Source organism: Cuculus canorus, chromosome 2 (genome assembly GCF_017976375.1).
Source record: "Cuculus canorus isolate bCucCan1 chromosome 2, bCucCan1.pri, whole genome shotgun sequence".
Taxonomy (NCBI): Eukaryota; Metazoa; Chordata; class Aves; order Cuculiformes; family Cuculidae; genus Cuculus; species Cuculus canorus.
This window is the reverse complement of record NC_071402.1, coordinates 9,728,790-9,746,048: the sequence shown is the minus strand read 5'-3', so window position 1 is coordinate 9,746,048 and position 17,259 is coordinate 9,728,790. Positions and strand designations below refer to the sequence as shown.

General features: G+C 39.9%; 1 protein-coding gene across 1 annotated transcript in view; it reads left to right on the top strand.

The window, feature by feature from the left end:
- The window catches only part of TG (thyroglobulin), a 156,279-nt gene that overhangs the window by 118,547 nt on the left and 20,473 nt on the right, over positions 1 to 17,259 (top strand). Inside the window, exons 42-44 of the mRNA XM_054060798.1 lie at positions 6,327 to 6,491; positions 7,229 to 7,396; positions 15,542 to 15,723. Coding sequence (XP_053916773.1) covers positions 6,327 to 6,491; positions 7,229 to 7,396; positions 15,542 to 15,723 — 515 coding nt within the window. The remainder of the gene's footprint in view (positions 1 to 6,326; positions 6,492 to 7,228; positions 7,397 to 15,541; positions 15,724 to 17,259) is intronic.

The window sequence follows — 17,259 nt, the reverse complement described above, 5'->3', positions numbered from 1 at the left end:
GACCTTATTGATTTCTTCAAATCACAGGGATATGACACGCGTGTTTCCTAATTGCATTCACTGAATGGATGTACAATCTTTCTGAAATCACTAAAAGATCACAGATTGAGGGATGCCTGCACCACACAGGGGAACAGTCAGTAGCAGAGCTCTCCCTTTTTCTGATCCTCCTCACCTATGTCTACCTTAGGCTGGCTCCGGTGGTCTTTGTGCTTTTGCAAGAAGTCAGGTTACTTCCCAAGATGCACTCATGAACAGGGCAGTCGCAGACTAAGCTGGAAAGATTGGTCATCCTAAAGAAGAGGTTGAACTTGCTTGATGGAACATGCTCTATTTGAAGCACAATAGACCCCAGCAATTGTTTGTACTGTTCTTATAGAGGAATAATGAGTTTGCAGGGAAGGAGGGTAAATAATATTCTTTGTTTCTATGTCTCTTTCTGGTGACCAATTTACCCTGGCAGTGTGTTCACTTACTAGCATGTTTTAAATGATAAAATAATTCATAAGGTAAGGTTTACATCTAAAAGGAAGAAAGTTTTTATAGGAATTAAGTGGGGCTTTATATGTCATGTTATAAGTATTTGTTTCCTGTTATTTAAGTCACTAACCTGACACAACAACTCAGTGAATTCCTTAAGAGAGGAATATTGCACCTGCAGGACTGTCTCTGATTACAGCAGAGGGATTTGCCAAGAGTCATGTATAAAAAAAGAAACCTTCAAAACATTGTTTTTCTAAGAAGAGAAAGGACCCTCTCTTCTCCCCTATTTTTTATCTGGAAATCAAAATTCTAGTAGATAGTTATGAATGGAAAAACATTTTATGTCTCCCTGTTCATTGCTGGACTGACCTACTGATTCCCTGTTACATTTTGTGTGCTGGTATTTGCCATGTGTCTGGCACGTAGCTCCTTAGCTGTGAGAGACACTCCCAGAGTTGATTCTAAAGATTTCTGTTCCCCCAGGTTCTTGAAGACAGACTTTATCTGAAAGCCTGGAAAAAAAAAATATCTTCACAGAGACCCTTGCAACCTTGCTGTGTTGTAAGCACTTGCCATGTGCAGAATACAATATCTAAATAAAAGAAATGACGGATATTGAAATACAACTCTGCACAAAAAGTCTTTTAGAGAATAATTTGTTAAGCTAATTGGGGAAAAAATATAGTGGTCACTTAGTTGCAGCTTGCTTATTTTTACAGGGAGAAAAAAACAGGATATAAGCGGTTTCTTTAATCTGGCATTAACTTAAACTGAAGATATCCTTAAACAGAAATAAGATGCAGTTTTCTGTCAGTGGAGTGAAAATCTTCAAGCTTGAACCGCGAGGGAAATGACTGCAGTACCCATTTCTCGGTGTCTCTGAGGTCAGCTTGGATGCTTTGTGCAAGATCAGTCTTTAATCAAACACAGACAAGGTTTTAAGTGATAGGAAGCATTTGAGCTCAGCAGTTGGGAGAGCCTTGGCAAACTTGGAGGTCAAACCAGATGGTCTAACAGGTATTTCTGGCTGTAAACTGTGTGCATCTGGCTTTTTTTGAAAAGTACAAGCATCAGGACATTGATGGACTTGACAGTGTTAGGTCTGCAGCTGGACTGGATGATCTTAAAGATCTTTTTCAACCTATATAATTCTATGATTCTATGATTTCATTGGTTTAACAGGTTTCATTATATATTTTTTGATCTTGATATTTGGATGGTCTGTACCATGCTTCTGAGCAGACAGAAAGCCTGCTGACTTGTAGCCATCAAAAAAACTGCATTAATTTGAAGGTAATGTATGCGTTGAAGAGACGAATGTGGCTCAAGCAGGGTTTTCAGTTTCAAGTCAGGCTGGAAAAACAAGAGATCATGATGTGAGGAGAAATCGTAGGTTTTGTGTTTACAGAGCGTGGGTGGTAAGAAATAATTTGCAGTGAAGTTTCTAATCCTTAGATCTGTGTGAATCAGTTTTTTTTTAAAAAAACTTGGCCGAATTTGGTTTCCAGAGTAAATGAGGAACTACAAGATATTCAGCACTGCAGCTTATATGGCAATTGTCTTTTCCGGGATTTCTGGGAGACAGAGGTAGAGCTTATATTACTAGTCTATATATTCTATTTTATTATGTAATCAGAGTAGCTGCAAGGGTTGCTATTTAATGAAAAGCTCCTGAACTGTGAGACATATGAAGCAGAAAACAAGCATTTGGCTAAATGAGAATAGACAGGTGTACCCAACAAGTGGAGGGAGAATTGGGATGGACAGGATCGCACCACTGCCAATCTGTGAGCTATGATGTCCCAAGAGAGAAGTTTGCAAGAGGTACCAGCCTCAACTCAGCCAGTCACAGCCCAATATCAAAGCATTCATCTTCTTGTAATACTTATTTGCATTCATTAACCTCTCACCATTGCAAGTTGCAAAATTTCCTAGCACGTGAATTTCTACTGTCTAGTTTAACCTCTGTTTTTTCAAAAAGAAGTAAAGAAATGCTTGTGAAGCTGTCGGTGCCTGAACTAAATAGTACTGAAATCTTTGCCTTCCATTTTCAATGCCATAACTTGTTACAGTACATACTATTGCCCAACACTCATTGTAATGTTCCCACTTTTCCTATGAGTTCAGGGGGACAGTGTAATATAGCTGTTGTGGATTGTGCAACACAGCTGCAACAGCGTCTTCTCAGCTGTTCAGTACTGAATGCTTTCATCCGAGATATTGTCAAAAATGTCATTGGAACTTCCTCTGATGGCAGTGGGTCAATCTGTAAAGGACAATTGAGACAAGGACTGCATGTGGCTTGTGTTCCCTGTGAAGCCCTTCTAGATGATGCTGAGGTAGGAAATACCCTGTGACGGCAAGAGGGATAACATTCACAGTTTTATTGTATATCACACATTTTTTTAAGGTTTGCTTTCAAAAAACTTTTTTAGTTATTTTTTAGTTAGAATTTTTTAGCCCTTGTTTCTATAGGTATAGAAGAATTTCTGGAGAATTAAAACAAACTGAAGACTAACAAGAAGAACACAGTGCTTTTTATTTTTGAGCTGACCTCATGACTTTTGTTTTCCTGATTCATGATTCTGACATGTTGATGCTAATATGAGTGTCACGTAATGGAAATGAACAGTCCTCCACTATTTCTGCTTCTGCTTAAAGAGTCTTATTTTTTAAAGCACACAACTCCTTCATTACTGGTTCCTGGGACTAATGACACAAATAAATTATGGTTTTATAAGGAAAGAGGCCAATACAAATGCTGAATGTTCTGTGTCCAGAGCATACCTCTAATGTGGCTGCAGCATTTAGGGAAGATTTCTTTTTAATGCGAAAACTGCAGGCTCAAAAAGGAAGCAATTTAATTTGGGGTAGTCTCCATCTTCTGCTCTCATTTATGTGTTCCTGAGGGTTTTTTTTTGGTGAGGATGAGGAAGCAATGAGCATGAATTGCAATGGGAATTTGAAAAACAGAGAACTACAGTTTTGCTTGCCTAACTTTTGTGGTAAGAGAAGTCTTGTTTCCAGAGCCTGGAACTTATTTCAGACGCACCAGAGGGAGGAACATAAAGTTATTGCTTGAATGATGTCCTAAGTTCCCCTATCATCCGCTTCCAGTCCCAATGACAACTAAACATGAATAACAGTAGTCAATACCACATCTCTTTCAAACCCCAAACACAAAATATGCTTCCTGAATGTGGATGTTAGCAAAAAAAAAAAAAAAACAAAACCAGACTAAGGAAGTGGCCATTACCATGAAAAACAGAAGGAAAAAACAGAATAAAGGCACATAAACCTGTTCTAACCACTTACACAAAGAAGAGAAAATATCCACAGCTAATATAAGGCTCCAAATAAGAACTCCCCTCACCTCAGAAACATATTTGCAGAAGTTTTGAGTTTTTCTTCTACATGTAGATCTTGAACCATATGTAATGCTAACCCAAACACATCCAGTGCTGTGACATGAGGATTTGCCTGTCCAGGCTTTTTAGCATTTCCTCTGCAGGAACGTCTTGTTGGACACTTCTATCCAGAACCTTTTGTGATCATTGTTTGACTGGGTACTTGAATCAAGGGCAATCTTTCAGTTTCTAGAGTTCTCTCAGATAGAGGAACTTTGCACAGCTTTTAAAATCCCTGTGAGGAGATGTGTTCAAAAACACTACGATGTTTTGCTTGTTCTCAGTGGATTTTTTTATTTCTGTATGTCATCTGATCTCATTACTCTCTTTCCCTGTCAAACTTAGCCATCTAATAAGCCACCTTTGGAATTTCCACAGAAACTTCCATTTTCAGAATTTGGGAAACCAAAGCTCTTTCATTTGTTATGATTTGGGGCTTTTAGTTTTGTTTTGGTTTGGGTTTTTTTGTTTTGTTTTAAATTAATGCCATTTAGATAAAACATACTGACCACATTCAGATCTGATGTTGAAGAAAGTTTGCTGGATTAGTGGGCAAATATTGTGCGATTCTAGATCTGATCTCTCTACTGTACAAAGGAGTCATATGATTCCTTGCTCCAAGGGAACAGCAAGGAAGCTTCTCTTCTGAGGAAAACTGGCATGCAGTTTATCCTTTCTCTAGTCTCACCCATCCCAGTACGGATGAATGTGCTCTTCTGAAGGCCAGACGGAAAAGCAGTGTTCTCATTCTGCATCCTGGGGAAACACCCACACACAGAGATGCTCTCATCAAGGATATTTGTCTTTCTCACTCATGACCAACTGACTCAGTGCACCTAGTCAGCAGCTGGCAAATATCATGCCTTACAAACGCAAAATAGGCCACCGCAAATCCCACGTGAGGATAAAGCCCATTGGTCACTCAAGTTCTCATCTAAATGGAGGACAGAAGTGAGGAATAAGACCAACTGGTGTTTATTTCTTCTTCTTTAGTCCTTCTGCTCTCTTAAAACAAGAGATGGCTCTTCTAGTGTCCCAGGACTGACAATCTTACTTGCAATCATCTGTAACACAGTCATTACACTAATAATTGCTTGTTTTCAAGATCCCTTAAAAAAAAGAGAAACCTTTCAGGAAGCTAGAAATTCTACATACAGTGAACTAAAAAGACTGTTTCTTCATCTAAACAACAACCTCTTTCTAATTATTTTTGGAAACCAATTTGTCCAGTTGTGACCAAAGGTATCCATTAGTATCAATGGGTCTGCTTGTTTGAAGTATAAAAAAAAGTCCTGGGTGCTGGCCAGGGCTGCACAGAGTTCTTTAGGCTCAAAGTTTTGAGACTTTCAAATTAAGAATTTTCTGTTTGTTTTCTGTTTCTTTTTAACTTTTTTTCCCCCAGTTTTATGCTTACCCAGACTTGTAGTTATCCTTTGAACAGATTCAGTAAGAACTAATAGATCAGGGTCTTTCACATCATGCATCTAGGTTTTGGGTGGGTTTTTTTTTTCAGAAGACAGAATCTAAACTTAACAGTTATAGTAAACTGATGTAAATGTTTGGAAATTAGTCATTTGAACCATGTCAGAGCTATTCCAGCCTTTCTGTTCTAGGTCAAATCCTATCAGATTTATGCTAATTTATCTGCATTTTCAATAAGTAGTTTTTGTGGTTACTCAATAACATTGTCCCATCTTTTCTTGGTGAGGACTTTTTCCATGCTGGCCCAACTGTAGGAAAGATAGAAAGGAGTCTGGGATAGAGATTTCACTGTAGCCTGTGCTCCTCTTTTGATGTGCTCCAGCTCTGGTTGATCTTCTGCGACTTGGTTTAGCTTTGGTCCCACTACCTCTGTTGATATTTCTTCTAAACCCTCACTGCTCCTTGGGTTAGGTATGTCAGCTTTTTTAGCCTAAATTTATTTACTCTCAATGTGAGTGGTTAATGCCCACTTGGCCTTGTATGAGCATTGCCCTTCAGTTATAAATAGCTCTTTTTCATGGATTTATTCATAAAAATCATGTTTGATCTCAGTCCTTGTTTGTCACATTTAAGGAAAAAAAGCTCGATTTAGTTTCCTCTTGCAAGATGGACTCTCCATTCCCTGATCTGCCTCACACCACCTTCTTTGTATCTGCTTCTGTCTGAATGTTTCTGCTTCTAGCAAAATTTTCAGATAGATTTTTGACCTTATTATAGATGTAATACAGACACTTTTCAGATGTCTTCCAAAATAACCATGGCAGAGCTGGAAACAGCCAAACCCGCCCTTCTTCCCATTGCTTTGATCATTAGAACTTGCTTCTTGTTATTTAAATACCGGCATTTTACATTCTGCAACTGGGCCAATTTTGTTTCTGATCTTTTTTTACCTGTACAAAGGGATCAGGTGTTTTGACAGTAAGTGTTTTGACTGATATTATGTTTCTTTTCCAGGGAGGTTCAGCTTTTTCTCCAGCATCCGTTATTACTAAGAGGAGAGCGCAGACCCAAGCAGCAGTCCTGGCTGAAGATGTGGGATGCCTGTCATCCACCAGTGAGGAAATCATAGGTTGCCTCCGCCAGTTGCCTGCTCGTGTCCTCAATGATGCACAGACAAAGGTACACGGTAACAAAATATATGCCATTTACAGGGAATCAAAAAGTTTCCATTGATGTGAAGCTGTGAAGAAGCTTAAAAAGTAAATTGGGCTGAATCCTTGTGAAAGCAAACTGGACTATCTTTGGTGGAATGATGCTGATGTCCTTGACATCCACCTCTGTCTTACAAATACTCACAGCTTGATTCTCTTTCAAACTAAATTCCTTTTACATGACTTTGACCAGGTCTTCCAAAATTAATGTAAACGTACTTTTTACTTTCTTTCAGTCCTGTCTTATTTGCCCTGGGTATTGAGGAGGATCAAATGTTTGTAAATTCAGTAAGGCCTCTTTGCAGAAGAGGAAGTGGGGAGGGATATCAGTGTTCTGTCTCTTAAGTGGGAGACTTGTGAAAGCTGCAGTATAAACAGTTCTAGAGATGGGTCCTCTACCTACAGATTAAAACACCCACTGGCAATACATTTTCTGGTCAGGACCAGCACAGAACCAATCCCTAATTTAAATCAATATTTTTATGACTATAAGGAAATCAGTTCCCTTGGCCTATTCAGCTTGTTTCATTTACTGAGACACTCAGCACAAACATTGTTTCCTGCCAGTGATTAGTTTGCGCTTACGTTAACTGATCCTTATTCACTTAAATGCTATCAACTTAGTTGTCCAAAGCATAAGCAAAATGGAAATGAACAGGGTAAGCTAATTTAACTGCACTATTCTTTCTTATTTTGCTAACCTAGCTCCTGGCTATAAGTGGCCCATTCCAGTACTGGGGGCCAGTAATGGATGGAGTTTACCTTCGGGAACCTTTAGCTAAAGCCCTGCAGCGTCCACAACTTCAGAAGGTAGATCTCCTCATTGGAAGTGCTCAGCAGGATGGCTTGATCAGCAGAGCTAAGGCAATTAAGGTAGGAAAAGACTCACTGTGAATGAACTGATGGTATTGCTATTATTGTAGTGATGACAGCAATTATATACAGCCAGGACACAGGCTTTTTGATTTATATAATTTTTGAATTACACTCCTTACCAATATGCAATGGCATTGTCCATCTTCAGACAGTCCTGTTTAGGGTAACTGATGACATTATCATATTTGTTGATTAAAACAAATATATTATGGGAGAGATATGAAAAGAGATCAGTAGTGACTTAGCATGATTTTTCACTGACAACCACTCTCCTCACCCCTCCTGTGTCATAGGACAACCAGATGGTGACCAGGGAGGAAAACCCCCTCCCACCGTAGAGGAGGATCAGGTTCATGACTGCCTAAGGAACCTGAAAACATGTAAATCTATGGCATCTGATGGGATGCATCCCAGAGTCCTGAGGATGGATGATGGGGTTGCCAAGACACTCTCCATGATATTTGAAAAGTCATGGCAGTCAGGAGAAGTACCCGGTGACTGGAAGAATGGTAATGTGTCCATTTTTAAAAAGGGTAGGAAAGGTAACACTGGGAACTACCAACCTGTCAGCCTCACCTCTGTGCCAGGGAAGATCATGGAACAGATCCTCCTAGAAGCTATGCTAAAGCACGTGAAGGACAGGGAAGTGATTAGTGGCAGCCAGCATGGCTTCACCAGCGGCAAGTCCTGTCTGACCAACCTAGTGGCTTTCTATGATGGGGCAGCCACAGCAATGAACATGGGAAAATCAATGGATGTGATCTATCTGGACTTCTGCAAAGCCTTTGACATGGTTGCCCACAACATCCTTCCCTCTAAATTGGAGAGATATGGATTTGATGGGTGGACTGTTTGGTTGGATGTCATATACAAAGGGTAGTGGTCAACAGTTTGATGTCCAGATGGAGATCCGTGGCAAGTGGTGTCCCTCAGGGGTCCTTACTTGGACCAGTGCCGTTTAATATCTTCAGCAATGATATAGACGGTGAGATTGAGTGCACGCTCAGCAGGTTTGCAGATGACACCAAGATGACTGGTGTAGTTGCCACACCAGAAGGATGGGATGTCATCCAGAGGGACCTGGACAAGATGGAGAAGTGGGCCTGTGAGAACCTCACAAGACCAAGTGCAAGATCCTACACTTGGGTCAGGGAAATCCGGGGTTTCAATACAGGATGGAGTATGATGTGATTGAGAGCTGCCCTTCAGAGAAGAACTTTGGGGTGTGATTGATAAGAAGCTTGACACGAGCCAGCAATGTGTGCTCACAGCCCAGAAGGCCAACCGTATCCTGGGCTGGGCCAAAAGAAGCATGGCCAGCAGGTCGAGGGAGGTGATTCTGCCCCTCTATTACTCTCTTGTGAGGCCTCTGGATTATTGTGTCCAGTTCTGAATCCTCAACATAAGAAGGATATGGAGCTGTTGGAACAGGTCCAGAGGAGGGCCATAAGGACTATCAGAGGGCTGGAGCACCTCCTACATAAGGACGTGCTGAGGGAGTCTAGTAGACTAGACATGAGGAAGAAATTCTTCACCATGAGGGTGGTGAGGCACTGGCACAGGTTGCTCGGGAAGTTGTGGATGCTCCATCCCTGGAGGTGTTCAAGGCCAGGTTGGATGGGGCCTTGAGCAGCCTGATTTAGTAGGAGTTGTCTCTGCTCATGGCAGGGGGGTTGGAACTAGATGGTCTTCAAGGTCCCTTCCAACCCAAACCATTCTATGATTCTATGATTAATATGCAGCAATATGCTTTACAGTTTCTAAAACCGTATTTATATTGCAATTTCAGTTCTATCTCACATAGAAAAAGCAAGCTCTTAACTTGGTTATTGTGCAGTGGGACTAAGTCTTTTCCATGCCAACATTTTTTTTTGTGACAACCATTTTTCTCTGTTGCTGTTAAAGAGTGCATTTTCTTTTAAAGATAATTCTGAATATGGACTAGAACAGCACTGACTAAGAATAGCACTGGCCTGACATGTGGGCTAAGGTCTGTCTGTTCTTGAGACAGCATATCAACCTCTTCTTGTTCATTCATCCTCCTCTACGACGGGAGTGTTAGCACTTTCCTGTTTTACAGTGCCAAATTAAATTAAACCTTCCTACGTGCTCAGATATATGCTAAGTAATCAACAGGAGAATGTAATGCGCCAGGGATTATTTTGAGGGTTATCTAAGTGAAATGGAGGTCTGTTATTCTCTTTCTGTAATTGTGTAGAATTCAACTCTTAGGAGACAGTGAAAGGTCAATCGCAGCTTCTCTTTGCTGGTAGCCAATAACATATAGACCAATTTACTTCAGGATTAATAACAAAATTACCCCTTTGAAAGAATGCTTTTTGACCCACACGTATAAATTTTATATTACTTTTTTCAGTCTCCATTAGAAGTTTCCTACTCTTATTTTATGTATCTTTCTCTCTTGGAATCAATTAAAAGAGGAAGTCAGTCATAGGAAATAGACTGTGATGCTGGACGCCTGCAGACGCCTCCAGACCCTACCAGACAGAATAAACCTCAGTAACCTCATTACAAGTCATGTGATGAAGACTGTGAAGTGAAATTCTTTCCTTTACTGCTATTTCCACATGTGACAGTGTGCATAACCAAAATGAAATTCCATGATGTATTAGAAACTATGCAACAAATCATGGTGTTAATGAAAGCCATAAGTGCTAAAAGCCAGCACTGTCAGGTTGAAATGAAAAGCAAAAACACTTCCAACTGAGAGCTCAACAGTAAAATGTTGCCTTTGAAAAAAAAAAAATTCTGGAATATTGTCTTTATATGAAGGCTCACAGAATATAAGAATGGAGGGGGACTCAAAAATTTGATGCAACTCAACCCTAAGAAATGGTCATGTCTACCTCAACATAAGAGATGTTTCAAAATCTCCTGTTGTTGATCTTCTGATCTCCTTCAGCAAAAGTTTAACTAGCCTTACTTAGAAGGGCAATTAACTTTACTAGCTATTATAATAGTATATCCCTTACTTGGTGCTACTGCTGTAAGTCAGATTTTATCTGTGTTCCAGAAAATTCAAATGTTCTTGGCACATGGTTAAACTTTGTTTTCTCCCTTTTGACTTCCTTAAGCTATTTTCATGTTCTCAGAACCAATGATTTTTTTTATGCTCTTTTCCCTCTATTTTTATTTTCCTGTGCCTTCAGGTTTTTAGGACTTGAGGAAATATGACTGCTTTGACAAGTCTGCATTCCTGTCTTCAGACTGTATTCTTAAAGACTTGCTGCAAGGTTAAATTTTTCCGTTTTCTTCCCTGTTGATGCAGTTTGTATTAATTGTTGGGAAATACAATAACTTCTCCATCACTGTGATACTTAAACCCATGCATTTTCCAGTTCTGCAAGGGCATTTCTATGTCATAGACACGACCATGTGCAGTTGCAAAGTCAGATGATAAAGTCCTGAGTGGGTGACAGACTTATTTAGCCCCAGTGGTAGAAACTGGTACAAGTGGTAGTTGCTACCGAGAAGTCTGTACCCCATTTCCTCTGTTGTAATGTCATATGGGATCTTTGATCTATGCTGTCCTCTCCTAACTACAGACCTTAGAAGGATTTGAGACAGCTCCCACTATATCCCACTCTTCTACTTTATTTGTTTTATCCATTGGATGCAAGCAAACTTGAGACATGATGCAAATCTTAGCTTCTTAGACTGGAGCTGCATGCAAGTTTGATAAGACTTTCATAGCAGGAGAGTCTTAGAATTGAGAGCAAAACCTCTAGACTGCAATTAGATCTAAAGTTGGTAGATCCAGTTGACACCATGTTGTTCTATGGGGGCTTACTGGCATTCGGCTAGGTTGGGTGTCTGTACTCCCACTGCAACACTGTGCTTATGCCACTTAAGACCTTTTTACTATTAAAAATTAAATAGAAAGACAGAAGGCACCACTTATGTGGTAGCAAAACATCTGTGTTTGATTTGTTTACAGTTAAAGGCTGAGGTCTCAGTGATGCTCACAGCAGAGAGTATGTTGAACATTCGTGGTCAATGTCTTGCCTATGGAAATGACCGTTTTGTGGCATTCACTTGAATGCTTATTCATGTGAACTGAGACAGATTTACCACTTCCTGGAGCATTTCGTACTCATCCTCAGTGCAGCCATCAGATGGTTGAAACTAAGTGAGAAACAAAGCAGAGCTTCTTAAGGGAATGGCAAGTGATGCCCTAATGCATTTTGGTCTGGCAAGTGGATTGATTTGGCCTGAACCTATTAACTGCAATTCCCATGGCAGGCCTCCAAGGATGTTACTTTTGAGCAGTCACAGATTAGGGCAGCTGAGCATAAACCTCTACAAATTTTGATTTCAGTTCCCAACTGGGCAAAATTTTATCCCTGTGCTACATGTGATGCTTAGGTGGCTGGATCTAATGGTTCCTACTGACATTAAGTGCAGAGTTACTCATGCTGATGCACATCTGTATTTGTATATTTATATTAGTCAGTATGGTCTTGTTTATATCCTCCATATGTTCTGTGCCTACTATGTAATCTCCACAATGAAAGGACTGCAAACTTTCCATTTAGTTGGGACACTTTGTGTATATTCTTTCTTTTTCTTTCCCTCCTTAGAAAAAATCTGTTTGGCTGCAGAATCCAGAACCAGGAAATGGGGAGGTAGATAAATAGAGCTACAGTTTATTTAGTTCATATAAGCATCTGGATCTACGCAGACTAGATCTTCCATTCTGCAGTATATTACAGTCAGTTTAATTTCTTTATGGATAAAGGTATTCAGCAACATACAACAGGTGGCAGATACGTGTATCTTAATTTTAATGATCAGGGCATCAGTATCTTCATAAATGTCATCAGTGATGAGAATAGGCTGATATCGACTCTTTCCCTCATCTTGGAACTAGCTGGAGTCCTTAAAGCATTGTGCTGACTGGCTGGCAGGTCTTTCACCATCTTTTGTGACAACGTTTATCAAAAGCCCTTTAAGACCTAAGACCTGTACATACTTTGTTAGTGTTATCACTATTTCAGTTTGTCAGAAAAGTACATTTTGTTCCCCGGAAGATGTAAACATTTGATCTACCAACTGCTACAATTTCTTTTTAAGTAAAACACTGGACAAGACTCATTCATACTCTCCAGAAGCTATGCTGCAGCAACAAGAACAGCAAACATTATATAACTCATTATGTATACAACTTTTATGACTGATTTGCATCACCAAAGAACAGTAGAAAGCGGTGCACCTGCTGACTCTATTTCTAACTTACTTCCTAAAAGAAGTTCAAAACTCTACTGTAACTCTGAGGCCAGTTGCTTATACCTCTTTGAAGGTTAGCAGAATGTAAATTATTTTACATCATGAGCAGCTGTTTGTATTGATGTGATAACAGCTGTGGCATCTACTGCTATTTGGAAATTCTTCCTTGGTCATACATTTTCTAAAGGGAAACATTTGTTGAACATGGAAAATTGGTCAAATTGAATCAATTTCTGAAAAGTTACAATATTTTTACTTTTTCACTGTTTCATGGGTTTTATTTTGATTGTATTACTTTGTTTTGTGCTATCATGCTAAGGTTAGATGTTTACATTATATTGTAGCCAAAGTGACACTGAAGACATCGTGTTTCAGGTTGCGCTGTTTTAGTGATGGTTGGGATGAAAAATGTCTTGCAAATGCCAGTTCTGTTTCTCATCCATCTTTGCTGGTTGAGTCTTCTTTCATCTGACTCAATACATCTCAAGAGCTCCACTCTGTTATCAATGATTGCTGAGAAAGTTCACCAGAATATCTGATGTATTTTGAAGATCACAGAAACTAGCACATAGGCGCAGTAAAAACCTAAGACTGACCGCACTGAGTCAGATCAAAGGCCCATTTAGCACGGAATGCTGTTTTCAGCAATAGCTGAGTGGATGTTTGTGAGAATAGAGTAAGCAAATCTGATACTTCTGCTAAATGCTCTCCAAACTTCTAGGACTTTGCCGCTCAGGGTCTTCCTACCCTGAATTGATCTTCCCGTATTTAATAAGCAGGGTTGGGGTTTTTTTGACATTAAAGAGCTTGTTCATGAAACTTCATCTTCACCAGTTTAGGTATCTGCAAAACCATATGGCAAGGATTTCCTTGATTTAACAATGCATTGTATGATGATCCACTTCTTTCTCTCTATTTTTCAACTGTAATGTTTATTTAGTGCTTGGCAGTTGATGAGGCAGTAAAGGTAGGGTATATAATACCCTAAAGGTTGTTTTTTTCTTTCTTTTCTCTATTTCAAGTATCCATGACCGGTGTAAAATAAGATTACAAATCCATGTAAAAAAACACAACTTAAACAAAATTAAAACATTGCATGAGAGTTGCTTTGTACAGGGTGTTTTTCAGGTAAGGACTTAGGCTTTGCGTTGACACAGAAAAGTAGCTGTTCTTGTCCATAGCTTCTAACAAATCCACTAGCCCTAGTCACCAAATGAGAGAATCCTAATTAGCAGCAATGCCTCTTCTGGTTAGTAGGAACCTGAATGAACATGTGTAGAAGCCAATGGAAATACAACTTCTGAATTTGCAGTCCGGTCTTCAGTGATGGTTTCTGATTCTTACAGGAAAATATACGGGTCCTTGCTGTGCTTAAACTGAATGATTTTGCAGGCAAGTGTGCTATGCAGTTTCATATGTGCCAACTTTGCACATGAAGTGACGTGTCATGTGAGTTGCAGACCTTTCTCGAAGTACAGCTGTATTACTAAAACTGGCACCAGATGGCTCTTTTCACATTGTATGGGCCAAAATCTAGCATAAAGAATTTATTACAAATACGAGGAGAATTTCCAAGATCTTTTTTGACCTTACAATATTTGGTAGTGTTTTAAAATCTCTTGTAAACTTACTTATCAAAATGCACAAAGCATCAGAGTATGCCAGTATGGACAGATCTCAGCCTCAGTAGTCGGGAACTTATTTTCCATCTTTCATTTCTGTGAATCTGTTGAAAAGTAATTATTCTCTCTGTACTTTCTGTATAGGGTTGTGGAAAGACCTAGGTGCGTGATGAAAACCGGGTGCAGGCCATCAAAATAATATATTCAGTAAAGCATCTAGGATAACTGGAAAGGCAGACAACAATGTATTTTTCATCAGACAAACTGTCTAGAAAAATATAGGTGGTTTATTATGTCTTTCTCTCTGAAGTTCTTATACTAAATTTCAGCCAGCGTGCACCTACAAGGTGGCCGCTTTAAAAAAGAGTTGATCCATAGGAAAGTTCAGGAAAGTAGTGGGAAGTCTAGATTGATAGAGTAAAAATCTTCCTCAAAGAAAGATGTATTGAAAACTTCCAGCAGGCTTTCAATTTGGTGAAGTAGGATAGGGTACAGAGCTTGTCACAGGAGATGGTCCCTCTGCTATCAGCAATTCTGCAGTGACATGGGCACTCTGCTCTTGTGAAAATGCTTTTATGTCAGGAAAGGTTTCAGACCACAGATCCGGAGAAAAGGGCTTTTCGAGGTTGTTGTGTCTGAAATGCCCCAGATCTTACAAAGTTTGAAGATCCTGACTGCTGCTGCTTTCATTGTGATTTGGAGGAAGGGGATTTCTTTTGCAGGGCTAGAGCAGATATTAGTTGAGGAGGGACAGAAATACAGGTCTTAAGGCAGCTGCATTTCTTTGTAGGTGTTTCCAGAAGAGGCAGGAGTGATATGGCCGTGAAATAGATATATGGTGTATTTGGTTTGTGGACTTCCCAAAGGACAGGAACAGTGTCTTCCTCTTTCCTTTTTAGTTTTCCTGCAGGGACCTCATTAGAAAGAGAGCATTGGGTACACCTACGGTGGAGAATTCTCCATGTGGACTACTCCTGTGAGAGACAGCTATATTTTTCTAGTCTTAGAGGTGTATCCGCACAGCACTGTACCTATGATTTGGACCTACCAACTCAGGAATTCAGTCCTATAGTATGTTCTGAGGAAGGCAATTCAGCTGGCTGGCTTGGGAAAGCAGAAGTAGGACTGTCCCCTCCTCCTTCTTCCCCTGGGAATCAGAGATCACAGTAGAGTGGTCTTGTTCCAGCAGAGGGAGATCTCAGCCTATACTGTTACATTAAAAAAATATGCTTTATTTTTCTTTCTAAATTCCATGTATGCATTTTGTTCTCAGAAATTTGAAGAAAGTCAAGGAAGAGCCAACAGCAAAACAGCCTTTTATCAGGCTCTGCAAAACTCTCTGGGAGGAGAAGACTCCAACTTGTTCATTGAAGATGCAGCTACATGGTATTACTCCCTCGAACACTCAACTGATGATTATTCATCATTTTCCAGGGCTCTGGAAAATGCCACTCGGTAAGAAATGCATCCTATAACAACTGTGTGTTTTGGGTTTTTTATCTCAGGCATGCATTTATGTTCAGAAGAACTTGGGAAATTCTTATGCAAATGAACAGAAAATGGGGAATATGATTTCGTTTTCTATGAGGCTTCCAATGTCATTGGTAAACACAAATCGCACAGACTTTTATACCTTGTGAAAAGTCTGAATTGTCTTTCCTTAACTCTATATTGGATTCAGAGTGTTAATGCTTCCTTGTGTACTCTTTTGTGTCAAAGATGTCTTGGTTGTTTGCATAGTCTGCATCAACTATTTCTTGAGTCTTCTTATTCTTGTGACAGTAAAAGAATTAATAGAGTGGCTTTTATTCACAAATAGTCACCTAATTATACAGTCAGATACTATTCCTAGAATTTGGAGAGTGGTCAAGCTTGAAAACTTTTATTTCAGCAATTACATTGATTTTTATGTTATGAAACCTGCAAAATATATTTCTTCTCAATGTCAGGCTTTCTACCGGTGAGTATCCTGTGCCAAACAGCAAAGTATTTGTCAATATGAAGAAAAGTGGCTCCCAGCCCCATTCTGTGTATTTCTAATGTCTGTTTTACATATGGTAGAAGAATCCCCTGAAACTTATTCTTATATTTCCTTGACCCTTGTGTAATCATTTATGCTGCTGTACAGTGATTGTATAATGTTGCTCAATCCACAATGTGATCCCTTTGTGTATGGTTTCCTATGGTGACAGAAAGCAGAATCAGGCATTAGGATGCTTCTGCAGGAAGTCTTCTAGTGGAGGTGAAATGAGAACACACAATATCTGACTCTTGGCTTGTTTGATCCGTCAGGACACACTGCAGACCCACAGGGACTCCCAGCCTCTTCCAATGGAAATAGTGATGAAATGTCAGTAGACATGAGCAACTTGCCTCCAGTATCCACACTCCCATGGTTTGCATTGAAACACTGCAGGCAGGAACCATCAGGAAGTGGAAGAAGAGCAGTGGGCCATGTTCACACCACCTAGTATATATGCATAGTTTTATCCTTTAATTGAGTATGGCATCAGGGTCTGTCAGTTCTGGATAACAGTCAGTTTGAAGAGTCCATAGCCCTCTTGAGCTAGGACTCCACAGTAGATGTGAAACCTGTGATAGGCCACAGAGGCTGGTGGATATCTTTAGCTTGATTCACACGGTGGTTTGGTCTGCTGAGAAGACTGTAGATTTTGCTTTCTCCCCAGTGGGCAGCTATTTGACTTTAGCCAGGTACAGATCTTGAGCTGTGGTGGGGTGGGGCCTTTATCTGAAAGGAGGCAAACTGAAGGGAAACCTCCTTGCCCCCTTTTTCCTGCCTCTGTGCAATCTCAGGGGCTGAGTATTAAATGGAGCCCATTTTCAGAAAGTTAATCACTCAATTTTCCCTGTTTCTGTCTCTGATTCACAAGCAGACTTGAAATCTTTTTACGTTTCTAAGGTGATACGTTTTATAAGCTGGTGGTTTGAGTCCTAGCGTGCTCATCCAAGCTGTTTCACCTCTGTTTTGAA